Source organism: Mustela nivalis, assembly GCF_964662115.1.
Source record: "Mustela nivalis genome assembly, chromosome: 12".
In the NCBI taxonomy this organism is placed as follows: Eukaryota; Metazoa; Chordata; class Mammalia; order Carnivora; family Mustelidae; genus Mustela; species Mustela nivalis.
Window position 1 is genome coordinate 87208766 of NC_139031.1, and position 24992 is coordinate 87233757.

Below are 24992 nucleotides of genomic sequence, written 5' to 3' on the forward strand. Positions count from 1 at the left end.
TTTTATTCTTGCTTTACCTTGAGATCATTTTCTCAGATGTCAGAAAAGCTTATTTAATTGCAAAAACACTGTTGATATTCCTTATCACACAGAAAAACTTGCTAAAACTCCTATTTGAACTCTTGTGCACTTCCAAGTTTCTCTCCCTACCTCAGCTGCCCGGTCCCTTCCCTGTCCTTCCAGAAGTTTCCTCCCACAGTGCATGGAGATGGCACGGAGATCTCTGGTCTTCAGCAGAGCCCTTCTCCAGTCATACCCAGCTCAGCTTTCCAGTCATACTCCTTCCACAAAACTGGAGGAAGAGATCTCTGCAAAACAAAGGCCCCGGTTGTTACTCAAACCTGACCGAGTCTTACACCTCCACACCTGGAAATAGACTAGGAGGTTTTTCCTGAAGTTTCTCTGTGAATCCCCAGCATCAGAATCTCCTACAGTCTGGGAATCAAACCAGAACATGTTTGCCTTGTAATTGTTTTAGACAACAGCTTTAGGAAATTATTATGAATCAAACGCTGAGTTTTGGGGCCAAATTGTACTTATATCTATATATGCACATATATGCACATTGCCTTATCACCCTGTCTCATCCTGTAACCCCCAAACTTAAGAAATACAGTGTTATGTGGGAGATTTTATTTACCCGTGGCTGGTGCCACCTAGTGGACATTTCTGTCTAAACAGCTTGGATTCTAGGATTTTTTTTTTTTTTAAATTTTTAATAAACACATGTGTTTTTATTCCCAGGGGTTCAGGTCTGTGACTGGCCAGGTTTACACATGTCACAGCACTCATCATAGCACATACCCTCCCCAATGTCCATATCCCCACCACCCTCTCCCGTCCCCACTCCCCCCAGCAACCCTCAGTCTGTTTTTTGAGATTGAGTCTCTTATGGTTTGTCTCCCTCCCAATCCCATCTTCTTTCATTATTTTCTTTTCCTACTCCCCAAACCCCCCATGTTGCATCTCCACTTCCTCATATCAGGGAAATCATATGATAGTTGTCTTTCTCCGACTGACTCACTTCGCTAAGCATAATACCCTCTATTTCCATCCACATCGTTGCAAATGGCAAGATTTCATTTCTTTTGGTGGCTGCATAGTATTCCATTGTGTATATATACCACCTCTTCTTTATCCATTCATCTGTTGATGGACATCTAGGTTCTTTCCATAGTTTGGCTATTGTGGACATTGCTGCTATAAACATTGGGATGCATGTGCCCCTTCGGAGCACCACATTTGTATCTTTAGGATATAAACCCAGTAGTGCAATCGCTGGGTTAGGGTAGCTCTATTTCCAGTTTTTTGAGGAACCTCCACACTGTTTTCCAGAGTGGTTGCACCAGCCATTTATAATTGCACCCAAAACCATAAGATACCTAGGAATAAACCTAACCAAAGAGACAAAGAATCTATACTTAGAAAACCATAAAGTACTCATGAAAGAAACTGAGGAAGACACAAAGAAATGGAAAAATGTTCCATGCTTCTGGATTGGAAGAATAAATACTGTGAAAATGTCTATGCTACCTAAAGCAATCTACACATTTAATGCAATCCCTATAAAAAATCCCATCCATTTTTTCCCAAAGAAATAGAACAAATAATCTTAAAATTTATATGGAACCAGAAAAAACCTCGAATAGCCAAAGGAATATTGAAAAAGAAAGCCAAGGTTGGTGGCATCACAATTCCAGACTTCAAGCTCTATTACAAAGCTGTCATCATCAAGACAGCATGGTACTGGCACAAAAAAAGACACATAGATCAATGGAACAGAACAGAGAGCCCAGAAATAGACCCTCAACTCTGTGGTCAACTAATCTTTGACAAAGCAGGAAAGAATGTCCAATGGAAAAAAGACAGCCTCTTCAATAAATGGTGCTGGGAAAATTGGACAGTCACATGCAGAAAAATGAAACTGGACCATTTCCTTACACCACACACAAAAATAGACTCAAAATGGATGAAGGACCTCAATGTGAGAAAGGAATCCATCAAAATCCTTGAGGAGAACACAAGCAGCAACCTCTTCGACCTCAGCCGCAGCAACATCTTCCTAGGAACATCGCCAAAGGCAAGGGAAGCAAGGGCAAAAATGAACTGTCAGGATTTCATCAAGATCAAAAGCTTTTGCACAGCAAAGGAAACAGTTAACAAAAGCAAAGGAGTCTAGGATTTTTAACGACCTGGGGTAGGGATGAAGAGGAAGATGGCTAACAGTTACTGTTAGATGTGATGCTAATCTGTATAAAATTCATCAGCTAATTTAATCTCCAAAACAACACTAAGTGATGGGAATCACCATCCCCATTGTGCAAAAGATAGAATGTGAGACAAAGAAAGCTTGAGACTTGCCTTTCAGGAAGTAAATGGCAGAGCGACAACTGCAGAGTCCAAGGCCTTACCTGCTGAGCCAGTGTATTTATACAGTGGAGGGTGATGTCACTGGTGTGGTTTAGCCCCTGGGAAGTGGGGGAGGTGCCTGAAGACCACCTAAGTATTAACAGGTTCCAAGGAAGTAGCTGTCACCCCCTGAGGCACTCAGAAAGGCCAAAGAAATGTCCTGCACTGAACACTGGGCAGACAAGATCCACTCCTCTGCGTCCTAAATTCGCCTGCAGGCCACAGTGCAGGCACGCTAAGCCTGCATATTTTATTATCTTTTGTTGCGAGAGAGAAGCAAATATTCCCAGTCAGTGGGATAGCTGAAGACTGATGCTCTCCCTCCCCACACATCAAATTAGGATGTTCCGGCCCCCTTCTGACAATCCTGAGTCTTTATTCCTGACAAAGGGAGAGTGTGTCACTCTCCAGCATCTCAGTGAGCAGTTCGGTGGGAAGGAGGGCCTTTTCTCTGTGGCGTAGACCTCAGGTGCTGTCAGACCTTTTCTGTGGAGTATGGAAGAAGTAAGTCATTCCCAGATGTCTTAGTCAGCTGGGGCTGCCATTACAAAAATCCCACAGACCCAGTGGCTAACACAGCAGAAATTTATTTTCTTTCTTTTTTTTTTTTTTTAAAGATTTTATTTATTTATTTGACAGACAGAGATCACAAGTAGGCAGAGAGGCAGGCAGAGAGAGAGAGAGAGAGAGAGAAGCAGGCTTCCTGCGGAGCAGGGAGCTTGATGCGGGGCTCGATCCCAGGACCCTGAGATCATGACCCGAGCCAAAGGCAGCAGCCCAAACCACTGAGCCACCCAGGCGCCCCAGCAGAAATATATTTTCTTACAGTTCTGTCCAGTCTCGGTGTCGGGGTGTCAGGATTTGGTGAGAGCTCTCTTTCCGCCTCATGGAACCTTTTCTGGGTGTGTGTACAACAAGAGAGAGCAAGTTCTCTGCTGTCGTTTCTTCCAAGGGGACTGAGACTATCACAAGGGCGCCAACCTCATGATGTCAATCTAATCCTAATGGCCTTTCAGGGGCCCCACCTCCAAACATGATCACACTGGAGGACAAGACTTTCAATATAGGAATTTGGGGAGGGCACAGATATTTTGGGGAGGGCACACATATCTCTGTGCACAGATATGTGCACAGAGGGCACATTCTGCCATGAGACGACCAAAATTCACTTCCTTATCACATGCAAAGCACATTCATTCCATCCCAGCGACTCTGAGTCCTACCTCATTCCATCAACTCTGAAGTCTAAAGCCCAACATCTCACCTAAATATCATCTAGATCAGGTATGGGTGAAGCTCTAGATCCATCCTGAGGTAAAATTCCTCTCCCGCTGTGAATCTGTGAAACCAGCCAAGTCATGCGCTTCTAAAATACAGTGGTGGGACCGGCATGGTGTAGACATTCCCATTTCCAAAGGGAGAAACAGGAAGGAAGGGGTGATAGGGTCCCAGCCACTCTGAAACCTAGCAAGACAAATTCCATTAGCTCTTAGGCCTGGAGAATAAACCACTTTGGTTCGCTACTCTGCCCTGCAGGCCCGCTGGGGTGGCAGGGTCATCCCCCAAGCGTGGCTCTCTGTGTGGGCCCTGTGCATGAGGTTCTGCTGAGCATTTTGAACCCGAGGTGGGGGCAGCCTTGTGCCCTTTGCACAGCCTCTCCTGTGTACACGGGGGCTGGAGTGGGAGTGGCAGCCTTGCTGATCTCGGAAATCACCTGTGGGCTTCTTTCTCCCTCTTCTTGAAGGGTAGTACCTATGTCTTTGGCCAAGGAGTTCCACGGTCTCATCCTGGAAAATCCAAGGCATCCAGCAGCCATCTTTCATTCCATCCCGTCTTCTCTGCCCCTGTCAGTCCACACGGGCAATGTGTCTGCTGGTACAATCCTACCTCTGTGTCCTGGTTCCTGTTGGGAAGGCTGAGCAAGTCTACAAGTTACTGCCCCCGTGATCTCTGTCAGATGACTTTCGAGCACCACCTTGGTGTTCTCTTCAAAACAAACTTTTTTTTTTTTTAATTTATTTGAGAGAGAGAGAGAGCACACAAGCGGGTGTGGGTGGGAGAAGCAGACTCCGCACTGAGCAGGGGACCCTACGTGGAATTTGATCCCAGGACCCTGAGATCATGACCTGAGCCAAAGCCAGACACTTAACTAACAGAGCCACGCAGGCGTCCCAAACAAGCCTTTGCATTTTGTGCAAGAGGGATAGGCTGAGAATTTCCCAAATCTTCACATTCTGGTTCCTCTTTGCTTCACTGCCGCTTCGCCTCTCTCATTTTGCATTTCCCTGTGAGCAGTCAGGAGGAGCTGAACTGCTCCTCTCTCAGTTGCTTGGAAATCTCCTAATCCAGTTGTGTCACTTGCAAGTTCTACCTTCCCCAAAACCTTAAAGCAAGTCTAGCCAAATCTCACTTTACGTAAGGACCGCCCTTCCTCCAGTCTCCTCCAGTAATACGTTCTGTTGTCTGCGACCTCACCAGAATCGCCCTTTATGTCCATATGCTTTGTGTGTACCTCAGACTTCTCCCATATTTAGGTATTTGATAGAGCAGCACCCACTTCCTGATACCAGAATCTGTGTGAGTTAGCTCGGGCTGCCGTAACAGAATCTTGTCGCCGGGGTGCTCACACAGCAGAAATGTATTTCCTCGCTGTTCCAGAAGCTAGAAGTCTGAGAACTGGGTGGCAGCACCGTCGGGCTCTGGTGAGAGCGCTCTCCTGGCTTCTCACTGTGCGCTCACAGGACCTTTGGAGAAGCGAGAACCATGTTCTCTGGTGACTCTTCTTACAAGGATTCCAATCCCATCATGAGGGGCCCATCGCCATGACCTCATCTACCCTTAATTACCTCCCAAAAGCTCTACCTCCAAACACCACCACACTAGGGGGTCGGGGTTTCCTCATGTGAATTTGGTGTGGGGGACACAAAGATTCAGTGCATAACATCAAATATGATTTTAATTTCTTTGCCATTTATTTTTATTGCAAATGAGTCTATCTAGTTTTTTTCCCCCAACTTTTTATTATTTTAAACACCTGAAAAGTTGAAAGAAGAAAACAACAGTACACCACTGCCTACATCATTAATTGCCATATTTGCCTTCTCTCTCTGTCTATATACCTCTCTAGCTGTCTATTTGTTGTTCAAAGTCTCTTATGGACATCATGGTCTTCTACCCTGTCAGCATGCATCTCTTAATCAAAGTAGCATTATTACTCTTAAGCAATTCCCTTATATCATATTTTAGCCAATTCAGATTAAAATTTCTCCAGTAGCTTTTGTAGCTCTTTCCCTCTGAATTTGGATCAAATGAAGCTTTAAGCATTACATTTATTTGGTATAGTTCTTTAGTCTTATTAATGTAGAAAAGTACTCCAAAACATTTTCCCCTCATGACATTGACTTTTTGAAGAAACAATGTAATGATATTGTGACCATATGAACTCTTTGAGATATAAAAAAATATTTATCAAGGAAATGGGGAAAATGCTGTTACAAAAACACAAGGCATAATTAACTGGCCTCATGTTTAATTTAAACTTCTTAACTGAGTGCAATCAGAAAGCTTATCTGTTGCAGAAATTAACATATTGTTAATTGGTAATAGTACTAGAAAACACTATATGTTCATGATTCTAGAACTCTGCCTAAATTTACCACAGTTTTAAATTGATATTCACTGGTGGTTCAGCTCATCAAAATATGTGGATGAATAATTTTAAAAATCCAACTTAAACAGTACAGAAAAATACAAAGTTGTAAGAATCACTCAAAATCAGTCTATCCATAAATAACTAGTATTAATACTGGGTAAACAGCATATGCAGCTATCTATACATCTATCTGGAGAGATAGGTAGCAATACTTTTATAAAAATAAAACGGTACTCTTGGGACACGTGGATAGCTCAGTGGGTTAAGAGTCTGCCCTCAGCTCAGGTCATGATCCCGGGATCCTGGGATTGAGCCCCACATCAGGCTCCCTGCTCAGCGGGGAGCCTGTTTCTCTTTCTCCCTTTGCAGCTCCCCCAACTTGTGTGCTCTCTCTCTCAATCAAATAAATAAATAAGTATTAAAAACAATAATATGGTACTCTATATCCCTTTGTCCCTTCAGCCTATGGGCTCAGTGGCTTCTGACTCTTACACTAATCAGCGGGTTATCTCGGTCATATTTGACATCTTGCTTTTCCATTACCTGTATAATCAATTCCTTGCACTAAATTCCCCTCACTGGAAATACCTGAAGCAGTTTCATGTTAGACCTTGACTACTCTATGGTAGATGCTCTTTTTATTTTTTTTAATTTATTTTTATTTTTATTTTTTTTAATTTTTTATTTTTTTATAAACATATATTTTTATCCCCAGGGGTACAGGTCTGTGAATCACCACAGCACTCACCAAAGCACATACCCTCCTGAATGTCCATAATCCCACCCCCTTCTCCCAAACCCCCTCCCCCCACCAACCCTCAGTTTGTTTTGTGAGATTAAGAGTCACTTATGCTTTGTCTCCCTCCCAATCCCATCTTGTTTCATTTATTCTTCTCCTACCCACTTAAGCCTCCATGTTGCATCACCACTTCCTCATATCAGGGAGATCATATGATAGTTGTCTTTCTCTGCTTGACTTATTTCGCTAAGCATGATACGCTCTAGTTCCATCCATGTTGTTGCAAATGGCAAGATTTCATTTCTTTTGATGGCTGCATAGTATTCCATTGTGTATATATACCACATCTTCTTGATCCATTCATCTGTTGATGGACATCTAGGTTCTTTCCATAGTTTGGCTATTGTGGACATTGCTGCTATAAACATTCGGGTGCATGTGCCCCTTAGGATCACTACATTTGTATCTTTAGGGTAAATACCCAATAGTGCAATTGCTGGGTCATAGGGCAGTTCTATTTTCAACATTTTGAGGAACCTCCATGCTGTTTTCCAGAGTGGCTGCACCAGCTTGCATTCCCACCAACAGTGTAGAAGGGTTCCCCTTTCTCCGCATCCTCGCCAGCATCTGTCATTTCCTGACTTGTTGATTTTAGCCATTCTGACTGGTGTGAGGTGATATCTCATTGTGGTTTTGATTTGTATTTCCCTGATGCCGAGTGATATGGAGCACTTTTTCATGTGTCTGTTCGCCATCTGGATGTCTTCTTTGCAGAAATGTCTGTTCATGTCCTCTGCCCATTTCTTGATTGGATTATTTGTTCTTTGGGTGTTGAGTTTGCTACGTTCTTTATAGATTCTGGACACTATTCCTTTATCTGATATGTCGTTTGCAAATATCTTCTCCCATTCGGTCAGTTGTCTTTTGATTTTGTTCACTGTTTCCTTTGCTGTGCAAAAGCTTTTGATCTTGATGAAATCCCAATAGTTCATTTTTTCCCTTGCTTCCCTTGCCTTTTGCGTTGTTCCTAGGAAGATGTTGCTACGGCAGAGGTCGAAGAGGTTGCTGCCTGTGTTCTCCTCAAGGATTTTGATGGATTCCTTTCGCACATTGAGGTCCTTCATCCATTTTGAGTCTATTTTTGTGTGTGGTGTAAGGAAATGGTCCAATTTCATTTTTCTGCATGTGGCTGTCCAATTTTCCCAGCACCATTTATTGAAGTGGCTGTCTTTTTTCCATTGGACATTCTTTCCTGCTTTGTCGAAGATTAGTTGACCATAGATTTGAGGGTCTATTTCTGGGCTCTCTATTCTGTTCCATTGATCTATGTGTCTGTTTTTGTGCCAGTACGTAGATGCTCTTTTTAATGAAAATATTCTAATTTTAGTGACTTTTACTTGAAATTAATACAACAAAAGAACATGAAGTAGAAAACTTTTTCCTTTAACATGAGGGGTGTTAACATTCTAAAAGCTCTTTCTAGGTTAAGAAAAGAAATTATGAAAACCTCTTCAAGTTGGAGTTGTTAGGCCTAATATTTTTAACTGCTTTTCAATTTTAGACAGTAAAAGTAGACAATTCATGAAAAACTAGTACTCACAAGCTTTCTGTTTACTTATACTTATTTTGTTCAGGTTTGTAACATTCATATTCTAGAAAACAATTTCCACTGTTGCTCAGTATTAGTGAAGTTACATTTTTAAACTGGCTCTATTTCACTACAAAGTCAGTTTCACGCAGCCAATGCGGGTTACTTGCTTTGTTCACAGATACATTCAAACAACAGGAAGAGTGTCTGGCACAAATAAATGCTGGTTGAATAAATTATTTACCAAAACTATTCACCTTCTTAAATTTTAAATTAGAATTTCCCACCTAATTGGCTGGATTTCATGGCTGTGTATGTAGATATGTATAAACACACTCTTAGACACAGTTTTTTCCTCATTCAAAGAGAATCTTGGCCACACAGTGCTGTTTGAGTCTCTTCCTGTTTGAAGACCTGACCCACTGTCTTCTGGCATTATCCGTTCTCTCTCATTTTATCCAGTGTACTCTGAATATGGGTGTGTAAGCTGTCACAAATTCTTTACAATCCTAGTGGCCAGTGCCTGCCTATCATCATTATTTTATACTGTAAGCTTTTGTCCAGTTGTCTGCCACATTTGTGGGCAGAAGTTTAAAATGTGTCTTTTTGTTTTGATAGGGCTATGCTATTTTTGATGACATTCTTCAAGTCAACAAATATTTTGTACACCTACTGTGTACGCAAATACACATACTGTGTACGACACAAATATAGATGGCCAATGGACCCTATCCTCAAGGAGCTGGTCCTGTGGGGTAGATAAAATAAATCTGTTGATACAATATGAAGTAGAGAGTCAGATCTTAGGAGAAGGACAGTGCCTGGATGTTTTGAAGAGACAGTAACTACCAGGAGGAATGAAGGAAATGGACACTGACAGAAGGCCTGCCTGTTATTGGCATGTAAGGAGGAGCCTTCCTACCGGTCATCTCCTTTCATCTTCAGAATAATTCTGCAAGAAAAATGATCATTATTCCCATTTCACTGATACAGATACTGACCTTAAGTAATTATCCAAAGTAACACAGGGAGAGTTGAGACTGAAATCCAATTCTTCCTGATTCCAAAGCTGATACTCTTTCTCATGACCTAAGCCAAAGGCAGAGGCTTAACCAACTGAGCCACCCAGGTGCCCTAGGTAATAGTATTGATTCACTCCCCACCACCGCCCCCCTGCTCCAAACTGAAGTTCTGCTCATTTAAAAAAAAAAAAAATCTTGCTGAACTATGCTGTTTATATGAATAATATATCAGGCTAGGTTTTGTTTATGTACTTTTTTGTAATTAAAACTTTTTTTTTTAAGATTTTTTTTTTTTTTTTTGACAGAGAGAGATCACAAGTAGGCAGAGAGAGAGAGAGAGGAGGAAGCAGGCTCCCTGCTGAGCAGAGTGCCCGATGCGGGACTCGATCCCAGGACCCTGAGATCATGACCTGAGCCGAAGGCAGCGGCTTAACCCACTGAGCCACCCAGGCGCCCCTGTAATTAAAACTCTTAAAATTAAACTCCACACCACATATGGGGCTTGAACTCATGATCCTGAGATCAAGAGTCACATGCTTTACCAGCTATGCCACCCAGGCATCCCATGTGTTCTTTCTGAACTGTTTTTTTTGAATCTTACTTTTCAAGTTTCTGTAGAATCATACCTTAATTTTATTTTTCAGTACTCTCAGACATGGACTAACAATGCAAGTCAAGCTGATCACTGTCCTCTGTGTAAGTTACAATACTCAGTCTGGGCCCTTGCTCCTATTTGATAAGCCTCTTTCATTGCTCCCCTACTTTCCAAATCCTGTTTGTTCACCAAGGCTCAGCTAAAATCCCTCCATAAAGTCTACATAACTCCCCTCAGTCCTACTGCTTATTATTTTCTCTGAATGTATGTAGCACTGCATTCCCTCAAAACACTTAGAATTTAATTGTATGTGCTTTTAATTATTTCTATAAATGCTGCCAGTCTGATCCTTGTAGGGATTGTTATTTATTCAGTTCTTGCCTTCTGCTTAGTGTGATGCCACCAAAAGAGCTTAGGGAGATGTCCTGGCCTGGTACTGGAGTTGCAAGCAAGCTCCTAGGACTTGAACTCATGACCCTGAGATCCAGAGTCACATGCTTCACCAACTGAGCCAGCCAGGCACCCCTATGTGCTCTTAACTGTTACTCTGGAATCTTACTTTTCAGGGTTCTGTACAATCATACCTTATTTTTCAGTATTCTCAAACATGGACCAAGAAAGAGCACAAGTCAAACAAGCTCTCTGATACCCAGCCTATTTTTCTCTTAGTGTAAACAGTGCTATGCAAATGGAAGGTTACCAAAACATCTTAAAGAACATTAGCTTATAATTCGTGGGCCAGCAGACGGGTCTGTCAGCAAGATGCAAATACACACCTCAGTGCTTTAGATCACCCATTATTATGCTGTTTGGTTTTTATAAACCTCAGGACAGCACCAAGCTGTAAAATCAATATGAATGTCAATTTTTTATTGTTGTTTTAAATTGTGCTAATTTTATTTTTAATTTTCATTTTATAAAAGTTGTTTAAGTAACAATAATAATAGATTATTACATAGAAGGCATGTAGAGCGTACTGAGAATGTTGACTTTTAATAAATTGTGATTACAGCACACAGGTCAACAACAATGGATACCAAAGGGCAGTAATCAAATAAAAGTCTATGTACACTTTCACTTATCAGTTTAGGTAAAGACATTAATTTGTCACACTGCTACTGCCCTGATAAAGTGAGGCAACTACAGTTAAGGGGAAATGAATACAGAACACAGATGCTATAAGCAGTGCATGAAAGCAACAGATGTCAAACAAATAATTCAACAAATGTTTGTCTAACATTTTATCAACAGGAAATCTAAAATAAGTGAGTTTCCCTCAGTAAATTTTCATAACTGTATGCACCATTAAGTGCTGACACAAATTCTGATTTACAGACTAAATTATGTAAAATATAGTTTGAAGGCCCTTATTTATTCTAATTCTTTAAATATGAGCACTGGCAGAGGCTAATTTGAACCTGGATTTGCATTAATTTGAAGTATGGCTGACAGGCTAAATAGGAGGAGAGGGGAAAAAACCCCCCACAAAGAGAGGACTTCCTAGGTGAAAACTATCTTCCTTTGTACCCCAAGTGGGTGAAAAATGCCTGATCATATTAGCACGGTATTTAGAGAAACAGTCAAGTATGGTCAAACTTCCTCCAACCTCCAAAACAAAAAATAAGCTCAGCAATTGAAAACATCTTGGAGGGGCATCTGGGTGGGTCAGTGGTTAAAGCCTCTACCTTCGGCTCAGGTCAGGATCCCAGGGTCCTGGCATCAAGTCCCACATCGGGTTCTCTGCTCAGCAGGGAGCCTGCTTTCCACCCCTTCCCTCTGCCTGCCCCTCTGCTTACTTGTGATCTGTCAGATTTTAAATAAAATCTTAAAAAAAATTTTTTTTTTGGGAAACTACTCATTAATACAGAAATGTACATTTCAACAAAAGCAGGGGGGTACCTCTGATTCACAATTATCCTCAGCTGTTAACTGTTATCTAAAAACTTGATTATAACGCTTCAGATATAGCGGGGAAGTCTTTTAAAAAAAAACACAACAACAACACCCCACTAAAGCATTCAGCAGATAACAGGGAACACAGGTCTGATCTTTTATGACTCAAAGCTGTTACTGCATAACTCTAGATACAACACACCGCTGCACACCCTGTGTCCAGAATTCAGTACCGCGAAAACATCTCTACTAGGAGGGCAATATAACGATAATAACAACAACAACAACAACAACAACCCTCTATTGATCCAGGAACTCTGGCACTGAAAGCGTGAACAAGCCAGGGTAATGATGTCACCAAGGGACGACAGGAATAGAACCCAAATCCCTCGGCTCCCAAGCTCGTGTTTTCTCCTAATTGTGCTCCTTTCTACTCATCCCCGAGCACCAAGTGTGAAGGGTTGGAGAAGGGAGTGGACACACATGAGCCGAGTCGGCGAGGTGGAGGCCGCACTGAGGGTCCCCAGCAACCACTCGGTGGCACTTTCCTTTGTTTTGGCTGAGGACGATGAAGGCAGCCGCAACCACAGCCCCCGGGGACCAAGAACTGGAACTAGGTACTGCCCGTGTGCTAATTCTCCCTTCCTCATTTTAGGCCTTTCCTTTTCACCCTCTCCCTTCCGGCCGGCCCCGCCGCGCTCCCCGCCGCACTGCGCGGGCACCCCCTCTCCGGCTCCGCTCCGCACTTCCCTGCCGCCGTCCCCGCCGAGGGGCAGCCGCGGCTCCCCCGCGCCCTTCGGTGGTCCGGGCGCTCCCGGCTAGGAAACCCGAGCGCGGGGCGAGCGTTCGGCGTTTCCACCCTTAGAAACTCAAGCGGTGGGAACAGGGCTGATACCAAGTCGGCTCTGCCGTGGGTCTGTGGAGCTCGCCAGGACAAAGCAAATTGGAGACAATAAGCAAAGAGCCTTTCTGTCCTCTCCCCGCCCAGCCATCCCCTGGGCAACCTCCCACTGGAGGACGCCTTCCCGAGCGCGTGTTTACACTTTCCCTGCACGGGGCGGAGGAGACGAGCGCTCGCGCACTCCGGGGGATTCCAAACCGTTACTCCGCCCGCCGGGGTGGGGCCAGCCCAACGGCCGAGCCTGCGCAGTGGGCCTGACCGGCTCCGGGGGCCCAGCGCACTACAAGTCCCAGAAGGCAACGCTCTGCGGAGGCGGGCAGGCGCCTTACCTGCCGCGAGCTTATTCCTCCGGCTACTACTGCTCTCCCCCTCCCCTGCTTCCGTGTGTCTCCCTTCCGTAGTTAAAGGCTATTCTCTCTTGAAGCACCCGAGGAGAAGGCTCAGCAACCTGGACTTGGAAGCTCTTTGCTTAACCTCTTTGTCCCCCTCTCCCCGAACTATGCCTGACTCCCTCACCGGAGTTGGGTAGTGGATAAGAGAGCAGGAAACCCGGGGAGGCCAAAGCCGCGGCAACTTGGTCGCACTTCCGCCTCCCGGGCTCCGGAAGGTAGAGCGCACGCGCTCCCTGCGACTCCGGCGCGGTTGACTTCCGCTCCCACTGTGCCCCGCGAGCCGAATCATGGATCACACTGGTAAGGAGGCGGAGGCAGTGGGGGTCCCGGTTCCATGCCCCCTTGGCCGGCCTGGGACTGGTTGCCCAGCGGGCAGAGAGGGGATACGCTCGCCCTACAGGAGTGGGGGGTGGCGGTGAGGAAGAAATCTTACAGACCCTTCTCCGTGCCCGGCAAGGGCCTGCTGCTTCCCGGCCTACCGTCCGGTGTGGTACCTACAGCCTCGGTGCCGGCAACAGCCGCTTCTCTGGTTCTGCTGAGCTCCCAGCCCAGACGGTGGGCGGCGCGGGCCTCGTGGGGACGAGGGAGCCCTGGCTGCTGCTGCTGCTTCTTTTTTTCTTCATCCCGGGTGCTCTGCTCTACGTATTGGGGACTGGCGGGTAGATTCCAATCTCAGTCGGGAAAGCTCATTACGCTGGGAGTCGATGCGCGGGAGTGGGTTGGAGACTTCCTGCTGTCTCAGCCAGCCTTGGGCGGGTGCTGCGGTGATCACTGCCGGTCGTTATTGTCTCTCCGGTCTTTCATGGGCTAGAGGTGGGAGAAGGGAGTCGGATATGGTTTTCGGAATCATACTCGGAGCGGCTTTTTCTGCCTGAGTCCAAAGCATGCCCCGCGCTCCGGCTGTGGTCCTTACTCATCATTTGGGGGCGTTTACAAAGGAGAGCATAAATTCAAGATATTCTGATCTCTTTCTTCAAGTAAGAATGACTCCGCTTTTGGTTATGTGTTGTTTGGCTTTTCCTTCTTTGTGGTTTTTGGATACTGAATGAGTGCATTTGGAGTTAGTGTTCCGTACAGTTCTATCAGCTGTATCGTAAATAGGAAAAAAAGATATTTTTTGTATTAACTATTGGTTAGGATGCTCTCAATCATCAAATACCTACTTAATTTTGTACATATAGATATAAAATTATATCTCTATAAAATTTAGTGAATGCTAGTCAGCACAACATACACTAGATACCTGTATGCCTGGAGATGGAATGATGGAATTGTAAACTAGACGGACTGAGTCCCTGACCTCATGGAGATTACATTCTGTTGGGGAAGACAAGATAGACAAGTTTTTTTTTGTTGTTGTTGTTGTTTTTGTTTTTTTTTTAAACGTGAACATTACAGATCATGATGAGTGCTTTGAAAAAAACTGTGGTAAAGACTAAATAGGAGGAAGCTTCAGAGAGAGTGGTCAGGGAGGGTCTTTCTGTAAAGGTAGTATTTACAAGCTGAGATCTGATACATGAGAAAAATCCATCCATGGAATTAGGAGGAAAGCATTTCTAGCAAATACAAAGATTCTGAGGAAGGAAAAATAGAGGTTAGTCAGCTCCAGCTTAGCAAGAAGAAAAGGGACCTAAGAGATTGGAAAGGAAAGCAGGGGTCAGATCATAAAAGACTTTGAAGGCCATGGTAAAGATTTGATTCTGTTTTAAGTGCAATGTGAAGCCATTGAACAGGAGTACAGGAGAAACATAAGTTCTTTTAAAAAGACAATAGGTTGTTCATGCGGAATGGCATAAGAGAGGGAAGGAAGAATAATAGAAAATAGACAGTTGAAACCGTGATTGCAGTAGACAAGAACAGAGGCTCAACTTAGTGAAGTTGGCTTTGTTTAGGGAAAAGGGAAATGTGCAGATTCCATATTTTCTTGGTAGAACTCAGTAGAAGCTTTGCAAGGGTGTCTGGTTTGACAGCTAGGTAGTGTCTGTTACTAAGTTCGAGAAAACTTGGAAAGTAAACAGACTTTTTTTTTTTTTTTTTTTAAGTGGTAAAGCTGAGACCTGGGAACTTGGGAATGAGATTTTGGACTGCTAAGTATGAGCTGTGTACTGGGACATACAAGGGAAGATGTTAGGTGGAGATCAGAGGAAAGATGTGGGTTGAAAAATACATATTTGAGACTTAGGACCAGATAGCTAATATTTTATGGAATGAGGATGGATGAAATCACTTGAATGAGAATACAGAGAAGAAGAGGGCCAAGACCCAGGCTGTATGTAAGGAACTCTAGTATTTGGAAGTTTTGTAGAATTGAAACTCTGGGACCTTGGTGTTCGAGTAGCAAACATGCAGCTTTAGCAAAAACAGGTATCATTAGAGCCTGTTACTGGAATTGGGGGTCAAGCCCATTGCACAGTTTAGAGGATGTTATGTTGGGAAGTTGTAGTAGGGCTGGGCATGTCTCTGAGTATTTGTTATCCCTAGTTTTTAGGTTAAAATGTTGCCTAAGAAAGGAAAGAGGCATCCTGACATGAAAATATTCACAAATGAGTTGACCACCTAAAAAATTAGTTCTTACTCAGATAACACTGCTGCTCCTTTTCTATTCTTTTTTTTTTTTTTAAGATTTTATTTTTAAGTAAGCTCTACACCCAACCTGGGACTCCAGTTTACAACCCCTAGATCAAGAGTCACACGTTCTACTGATTGGGCCAACCAGCCACATCTTTTTCTATTCTTTTAATTTTGTTTCAAGTCATTTTCCTTGCTTCGTTATAAACCTTGCAAAAGATTTAGGTTTTCATGGGATTCTTAAGCGTGAATTTGGTAATTGTTTAAATCGCAAATGAAATCATTGGCAAGTTGAGGAAATGCCAGTTGATTGAAGACATTATGATTAGGTAGGCATCTTAAAAGAAAGATTTTAATGTCAAAGGATTAAGAGAGGGTCTTGGGGAAATTGAGGATACCCTTGAATATTATACACAAAATTGACTGAATTTATGATTACGCTGAAAAGTCAAACATAAAGTGAAGGCTATCTTGTAGTGTTCTAATAGAATTTTGCCAGGAAAAACTACTTCAGGAAAGTATGATTTAACCTTGATTCATTCTTTGGTCTTTCTAAGAATCAGCTCTTGGTTGTAACTGAAATCTAAATTTGGTAAGATATTTCTTGGTTCCTTTATTTCAGGATAAAATTCTAAATGAAATATAAAAAACTATAATATGAAAGTGTTACTCCTTTTTAAAGTGGATTCATCTTAAATTGCCTCAAAGAGGTGCCTGGCCAGTTCAGCCGGTAGAGCATGTGACTGACTCAGTCCTGGGATTATAAATTCAAGGCCCCCTCCCCGATGTAGAGAATACTTAAAAAGAAAATCTTTATAAAATAAAAAAGAAAAATAAACGACAGGGATAGCTTTAGTTCTCATTTTCTCTCTAATATCCAAGGATTTGTGTAGTTACGGGCTTTATATTTTTAGTTGGCGTATTCAAAAAGAAATTGTGCTGTATTTTCTGATTTTTAATTAAAAAGAGAGACAAACGCAGAATGATGTCACTCTTAAATGTTGTACTTTGTTTATGGGCTTGCAATCTGTGAAGTAGGCGGCAAGGTGTTAAAGGGCAGTGGACTTCCTAAAAATTGTGGGAGACTAAGCAAGCTACTGTTGTGACACCTGTTCCGGATGGTGGGAAAAGGATTTGCCATAATGAAGTGTTGGTATTTTGGTCATTCCTCTAGGTTAAACCATTGAGTCCTTCTAATATCTGAAGGACAACACTGAACTGTTAAATTTGTCTACATTAACTTGCTTTTTTATTTTATTGAAAAATCAGGAATACCTTGTGAATAAGAAAAAATTGATTCGTGTCTGTCCTTTGGCTATTACATTGCTTGTAGGTACTTTTACATAAATAACTAGAATGGAAGCAGATGAAATCTATTATTCAACTTGTTAATACATTTTGTGAAGTGTTGAAAGTTGACCAAGTTGGGTTTATCGTAAGTCAAGAGTTTAGCTAACCATGTAATTCCTTTCCATGAATTTTTTTCTTTGAGGATTAGCTATTATAAAAGTAATAATAGAAAGTAGACTGAAAATATTTAATTAATTGTTATGAACGTATCTTGAATTTTGTTCTAAATATTGCTCAGAAAGAGGGGCACCTGGTTGGCTCGATCAGAAAAGCATGCAACTCTTCATCTCAGGGTTGTGAGTTTGAGTCCCATGTAGGGTATAAAGAATTTGTAGATAAATACAACTTAAATAAATATTGTTCAGGCAGAGTGCAAATTGATGTGAATTAACATGTGTCTGATCCTACTAGCCTTGGAGGTCATTAGTACTAGGTTACTTTCCAAATTTGGCTTTTACTGAATGTGATGTGAACAGTGTGCCTATCAGTCGTGATGGTAATATCTCCTGTGGGGGCAGTTCAGTAATTTTCACATTTAAAACATTACTATTTTTAAAAATTATTTTATTTGCATTTCCTATTTTAGGGCATTTCCCTTTGTGTCTTTAGTAGGTAAAGGTGAATATTTTCTGTATTGTAATATTTTGTCATAGACTTAAAAAGGGGAGACAACCTTCAGATGGAGTCAGTTCTATGAAATAATGCTCCCATTACTCATGAGAAATGAGTTAATTTGTTTCTTAGCTAATAACAAGCAGGGACTTAGAAAGTGTCCCTTGTTTAGATCTAGTTTAATCACAGAAACCTTGCATCCTCCTAAACTCTAACTTTCCATTATGATGCTGTTCACAATAACACACTTGTATTTTATCTCTAGGAAGGGTATAGCACAAATACATTATTGAGTATTTCTACTATTAAATGGTGTAGTAATTTTTGCTGTTCTTGAATAATTTTTAGAAAAACCATTTTACACTTAAGGAAATAATCACCTTCCTTAAAACTGACCTCATTTTCAGATGCATTATTTATTTAATTTTGCCATTGTCAGTGTTAGTTTTGTGTTGGTTTTGATTGTCCTAATGTAGATTCACTTCACAGACTTAAGTGTTTTGTGTGCTTGGTGGAGAATAGGGATGGTTTCTTTCTTCTCCTCCTTCTCCTTCCTCTTATTCTTTTTTTTCCTTATCTTTTTTTGTTTGTTTGTTTGTTTCCTTTTAAGAAAATCTCTTCTGGTTAAAGACAGGAATTCTTATCTTGGGCCTGTGGGTTTTATGTTTTCTGTGAACTCTTCTGGAGTCATGAAAATTTTTGTCTACTTCAGAGAGAGGTTATATAACTTTTGTCAACTTTTTAGAGTTCTGTGTCTCAAAAAGCATTCCTTTAAGGTTTTTTCCAGTACAGAGAAAATTAGTGTTTAAACTTATATAACATAATATTTAAAATCAGAGCCCAGATATTTAGCCCTTGATCATGTTGGGTATGTGATTTTAATACCTGTGTCAGAATAACCTTCAGAAAAGGATAACTGAAAGAAATCACAACTTTTTTTCTTCTGACATAGATAATGAGTTACAAGGCACTAATAGTTCCGGATCGTTGGGTGGTCTTGATGTTCGAAGACGCATTCCTATAAAGCTCATCTCCAAACAAGGGAATAAAACTAAAACCGCACCTCGAGCTCCAAGGACTATAAACAGGATGCCTGCAAAGGCTCCACCTGGGGATGAAGGTAATTTGTTTAAGTTGAGAAGTCCGGAAGTCTCATTCCACCAAATAATCCATGTGCTCTTCTTTATTTATTTAAGATCTTTTTTATCTTACTGTCTTCATATTTTAGTCTTTCTGTTTGACTTCTCATTTTGGCATGTACTTTTCTCTTCCTTTATAATATTTTTGTTTTTTTTTCTTTTGTTATTAAAAGTAATACTACCTGTTGTTAAAAGAAAAAACTAAATAATGTTGCCGAAAACGTAGTATTAAAAGTGAAATTTTTCCTCTCCCTTGACAATACTTCACCAAAGTAATTTTTTATAGTAACTTTTTAATGTATAACTGCCGTTTTTGCATGTAAGATGCATTTGAAGTTTTGCAGTTTATCAGGATGTACAGTTGTGCTCATTTAAGAAAATAGGTTTAGATATTTTCTTAATGGATGTGTCATAATTTAATAATTTTTCTAACTTTTTTGCTGTTGAAAACAATGTTGTAGTAAATATTCTTGTACATATAGCTTAGCATGCATCCTTGGTTTAACATTTAAAATTTAACATTTTGCATGATTTAGGTATTTTATAACTTGATAGATACTGTGCATTTTAGAATTTAATGAATATTGCCAAATAGCTTTGCCAAAAAAAAAAATCAGTTTAATTCCCACGCACCAATATTGGGACTATTAACCTTTTAAAATTTTTGTTTTGACATATATTTTTTAATTATGAGTGGGGTTATATATATGTATATATATATCTATCTTTTTATAGTATTGATTGTTTCTTTTGTGAAGGATCTACATGTTCATATCCTTTAATTTTTTCTGTTTAGTTTTCTCTTTATGAGTTCTTTATAAATTATTTTACCATTTGGCTTTTATGACGACTTTCCCAGTGAATGCACAGATTGGCTCTTTGTCATATATTGTGTACATTCACCATTTGTCTTTTACATGTTCTATATACAATTTTTATTGTATTGAAGTTTGGAGATTCTGTGTAGTCGGATACCAATCCAGTCTTTTCTGTTATGACTTCTGGGTTTTATAAAATCCTTAGAAAGGCCTTTTCCCTATTTCATGAGCATGAATTAGTTTTCCCATCTTACACTTCAGTACAGGGTCAGCAGACTGGCGTGTGGACCAAATCCAGCCCAGTTTTTGTAAAGTCGTATTGGAACACAGCCTTGCCCGTTCATTTAAGTTCTGTTCATGGCTTCTTTCACACTGTAATAGCATAGTTGAGTGATTACAAGAGGCCAACACAGCCTAAAATACACACTATCTAGCCTTTTACAGAAAAAGTTAGCTGGCTACTAAAAAAATAAAGTGGAGTTTGGCTGTATTTATTTTTTCTCTAAAATAGCTGGCTATTTGTCCCAACTGTTGAATGATCTGTCGTATCTGTGCCAAATAGGAATCCCATCATTATCATACATTAAAGGTCTAAACGTATTTATGTCTGTTTCTAGATTTTCTGTTCTATTCCAACAGTCTATCTCTATATCTTTTTGGAATCAAAATAGTCACACTATCCATAACCTAGGGTGCTCCCTCTTTGGTCTTTTGGTTTCTTTCAGTAATTTCTAAAAACTGCATAGTAGTATGCAAGTAAATTCTTATTGTAATAATCCAACAAGGCAATAAAGTTACAACCCCCTTCTATCCTTTTCCTCTCAAATATCCCTTCATTCCCTCTCCTCTCACCCCGCAAGCCCACACCCTTTCTATAAGGAATTGTTACTGTCCTCTCTCTTAATAGAGCAAACTGAGGCTGAAGATAATGTTTGACTACTCTAGATTCACTTATTTGGGGTAAAAAAATAATAAGTGATTGGTGCTTTTCCTAGGCATTTATCAAAATAAGGAGTTTTGGGTTCTCTTATGATACTTATATGAATATATATGTAATTTTAAGAATGGGAATACAGAGTGAACTACTTTGAAAAATGATTATATGTTCCTCATTTTCTTGTCTGTTGTTTTATGCAATAATTTTCTGCATTTTAGATAAATAAGAAATTGATTTTTCTTATTTTGAGTTTCGATGACAGCAGCTTTTATAAGGTATAAATGGGCCTTATAAAACTTACTTAAGGTCACTTATTTGTAACTTTATAAGAACACTCTTTGAACTCTACTCTGTATTGGAGATCATTAGTAGTGCACTGAGTATCTAGATCAGCTTTGAAGAATCCTTGCATCACTGTATTTGTGTGTATGTCCATGGACCACTCCATAAACAGGTGCTGTAATTTAGCCATGTGGGTAAAGTTAAAACTTGTGTGCTTGGGCTACTCTGTTTACCAGTTCTAGGGCCAAAAGAGACTTGAGAAGCCTGGCATTTTGGAGGGATAGATGTGTCGTCTCAGCTTTACTTTAGGTAATTGGATTCTACCTAGAATTACCATCACACTGGCCATTAATTTTCTCTTCTTTTGTGTGAGATGAGAAGATTACAGTCAGGGTCAGAGAAATTGAGCCCATTTGATCTTTATAACTTTATTGGTATATGCAGTGTAGAGGAGGATCCTTGTGAATAGATATGATACGGCTTCTGCTGTTTGGTTGATAAACCAGGGAGAGGTTTTAACTGAAAGGATGAGGTATGTCTGAAATCAGGCTCAGTTTTAAGACTAAAGGAGAGGATACCTAATTTTAAGTTGTAAGAAGAAAACGTGAAGAATTCTTTGTTTCCATTATATACTTTTGCAATAAAACCAGCCACTTGCGGGCGCCTGGGTGGCTCAGTGGGTTAAGCCTCTGCCTTCAGCTCAGGTTATGATCTCAGGGTACTAGGATCCAGTCCTGCTTCCCTCTCTCTCTCTGTCTGCCTCTCTGCCTACTTGTGATCTCTGTCAAATAAACAAATAAAATCTTTAAAAAGAAAAAATCAGCCACTTGTAACATGATACCACTTTTGTAGGTAGATTAGAATAAGTGGTGATAAAGTTTGTGCAACAGTGTGATGATGGTAATTAGTGAAGTTTTATGTTAGGGATAGTCTGTTGAGTTAATAAGAGCACTTGAGTGAGAGTGAAGATTTCTAGAGGTCTGTTTCTGGCTCTACCACTAGTCTGTGTGTTATTATGGGTCTCCAAACTACAATATTCTCAAATGTGAAGTAAGGGAATTGGACTAGATGGTTGCCAAGATCATTTCTAGCTGATATTTTAAACTCAATTTAAACTAGTCTTGATTATCTTGTCCTTAGAAGAGCTTTGAAAGGCGTCAGATGGGCTTTTCGGTGAACAGGTCTGTGGTGCCATGTTGCATGTACTTCCAAAATGAAATTTAGGCTGTGAAAAGTTAATCTTTAACACTTTCTTTTCTCAGAAGGATTTGATTATAATGAAGAAGAACGGTATGACTGTAAAGGGGGTGAACTGTTTGGAAATCAGAGAAGATTTCCTGGACACCTTTTTTGGGACTTCCAGGTATAACTAAAAATAAATTTTATTAGAACAATAAAAAAAAATCAGAATATACTTAAAGAATGGTTTGGGCTTTTATTACAGCTATTACACTTTTTAGAACACTCAAATGATGTGTTCATTAATGTCCTGTTTCAACTATTTTAAAAAATAATTTGAAGTAATTTTCAGTAAAGTCAAGTAAAATCAGTAACCTTAAACACTAAGAGAAAAAAAACCCTAATAGTGGCACAGCTAATGATATGGAATATATGGGAATTATACCCAAAAAACCTTAGTGGCTCTAACAGTTTTTATAAATACTATCCAATTCATTGCATAAATTATAAATATAATTTTTAGAAATGCTTAAAAAGGAAATTTTAATTATATCATTTCAACAGATAAACATCTTAGGTGAAAAGGATGATACACCAGTTCATTTCTGTGACAAATGTGGATTGCCTATTAAAATCTATGGGCGAATGGTAAGTATTACTAAATTAAATGTTTTAGTAAACGTAAACATTTGCGTAGAGATAGGATTCTGAAATTTAAGTAGGTAGGTTTATCATGGTTCAATGACTAAGTTTGTGACATTTTTAAATAAGTATGAAATAGCTAAGGGAAATTTTGGGATAACATGCATTTAACTGACAAATTCTTGAATTAGTTGAAAAATACTAAGGAAACTGATTTCTGAAAACTTACTTCTTTGGACTGTTTGATACCTGTTAGTGTACATTTATTACAGTTCATTAAGGAAAAATTTTTTTCTTGTTTAAAGAGTAAAATCAGTTATTCATTTTTGATGGTTATAACTTAATGTAAAACTAATACTATTTAGAATTTTGGAGAATTGGACTAATAATTAAAAACAATTACAACCCCCAGCTGTAATTTTATAGTAATTTTGACACATCCTCCCTTAAAAAAAGGTAATTTCACATTTGTGTTTGAAAAAAAAAAATTGAACTCAGTAACATGTCTGCTGGTAGAGGGCATAAATTGTACTCACTTGCTTTGCTGTATAACATAACTAAATAACAGTAATGGATTGTGAATTTTAAAATGGTTTAACATCATTTTTGTTTCCTTTTGATTTATTTTTAGAGTTTTATAGGTTCATTAACTGTCAGAGAAAAATGCTATTGGAATAGTTTCAGGAGGAACAGGATAAGATAAAACATGGTTATAGTATTCTTTGGGAGCTTTTTAAAAAAATTTTTTTTTTATTTTAAATTTTTTATTTTTAATTGAAGTATAGTTGACGTTAAATTAGTTTCACGTGGGCACCTGGGTAGCTCAGTCATTAAGTGTTAAGCGTCTGCCTTCGGCTCAGATCATAATCCGAGGGTCCTGTGATTAAGCCTGGCATTGGACTCCCTGCTCAGCAGGAAGCCTGCTTCTCCCTCTCCCACTCCACCTGCTTGTATTCCTTCTCTCACTGTGTCTCTCTCTGTCAAGTAAATAAAATCGTTCAGTAAATAAATAAATAAGTTACAGGTGTACGACATAGTAGTTTGACAATTACATATATTACACTGTGCTTACCATGATGCTTTTCATTCCTGTGACTTGTTTGTTTCATAGCTGGAAGTTTGTACCTCTTAATCACCTTCACCTATTTTGCCACAACCACTAATGTGTTCTCTGTATTTATGACTGTTTCTCTTTTTGTTGTATTTGTTTTGTTTTTTACATTCTACATGTAAGTGAAATCATATGGTATTTGTCTTTCTGTTTTGTTTTTAAAGATTTATTTAAAGGGAGAGAGAGTGTGTGTGCTCATGAGCAAGAGGGGTGGTGCGGGGGCAGAGGAAGAGAAGCAGACTCCCTGCTAGGTGCGGAGCTTGATGTGGGGCTCAATCTCATGACCCTTATATCTTGACCTGAGCAAAATCAAGAGTCGGATATTTAACCGACAGAGCCAGTCATGTGCCCCTGTCTTTCTCTGAACTAACTTGACTTAGCATGACACCCTCTGGGTTGATCCACATTGTTGCAGATGCAAGATAAAATTCTTTGAGTGTATTTTTTATTATTATATTTTTATTTGTATTATTTTATTGTACTATTGTTTCTATATTATTTATTGCTTTATTATAATTTTAAAATATTCCATTGTGTATATGTACCACATCTTCTTTATCCATTTATCTATCATTAGACAACTTGGGTTGCTTCCCTATCTTGACTATTATAAATAATGTTGTAGTAAACATAAGGGTGCATATGCCTTTTCGAATTAGTGTTTTTCGTTTTCCTCAGTTAAATTCCCAGAAGTGGAATTACTGGGATCATATGGTACTTCAAGTTCTAGTTTTTTGAGAAACTTCCATACAGTTTTCCACAGTGGCTGTGCCAACAGTGGAAAGTGTGGGTTCTTTTTTCCCCACATTCTCACCAGCATGTTCTTTCTTGTCCTTTTGATACTAGCCATTCAGACAGATTTAAGATGGTATTTCTTTCTTTTTTTTTTTTTTTTAAAGATTTTATTTATTTGACAGAGAGAAATCACAAGTAGACGGAGAGGCAGGCAGAGAGAGAGAGGGAAGCGGGCTCCCCGCTGAGCAGAGAGCCCGATATGGGACTCAATCCCAGGACCCTGAGATCATGACCTGAGCTGAAGGCAGCGGCTTAACCCACTGAGCCACCCAGGCGCCCCTTTAAGATGGTATTTCATTGTGGTTTTGATTTGCATTTCTCTGATGGTTAGTGATGTTGAGCTTCTTTTCACATGACTATTGGCCATC

General features: G+C 40.1%; 1 protein-coding gene and 1 long non-coding RNA gene across 9 annotated transcripts in view; one reads left to right on the forward strand and one right to left on the reverse strand.

The window, feature by feature from the left end:
• On the reverse strand, positions 1-13267 carry LOC309844783. Of its 3 annotated transcripts, XR_014300902.1 has the most exons (4): positions 13129-13239; positions 9390-9477; positions 4922-5153; positions 1-308 (listed from the first exon to the last, which is right to left on the reverse strand). It is a non-coding gene; the product is annotated as an uncharacterized lncRNA (long non-coding RNA). The 3 variants fall into 3 exon arrangements; XR_014300900.1 differs by lacking the exon at positions 9390-9477 and having other exon boundaries at positions 13129-13267; XR_014300901.1 differs by lacking the exon at positions 4922-5153.
• CBLL1 (Cbl proto-oncogene like 1) overlaps positions 12195-24992 on the forward strand; it is an 18153-nt gene continuing 5355 nt past the window's right edge. The window contains exons 1-4 of one of the 6 annotated variants that reach the window (XM_082692018.1): positions 12195-12515; positions 18674-18841; positions 22163-22260; positions 22641-22724. In XM_082692018.1, the coding sequence (XP_082548144.1) occupies positions 12467-12515; positions 18674-18841; positions 22163-22260; positions 22641-22724 (399 nt within the window). In that variant the 5' untranslated portion in view covers positions 12195-12466. Of the gene's footprint in view, positions 12516-12591; positions 14169-18673; positions 18842-22159; positions 22261-22640; positions 22725-24992 lie in introns of those variants that run through there. The other 5 variants (XM_082692017.1, XM_082692019.1, XM_082692020.1 and 2 more) reach the window with 5 other exon arrangements.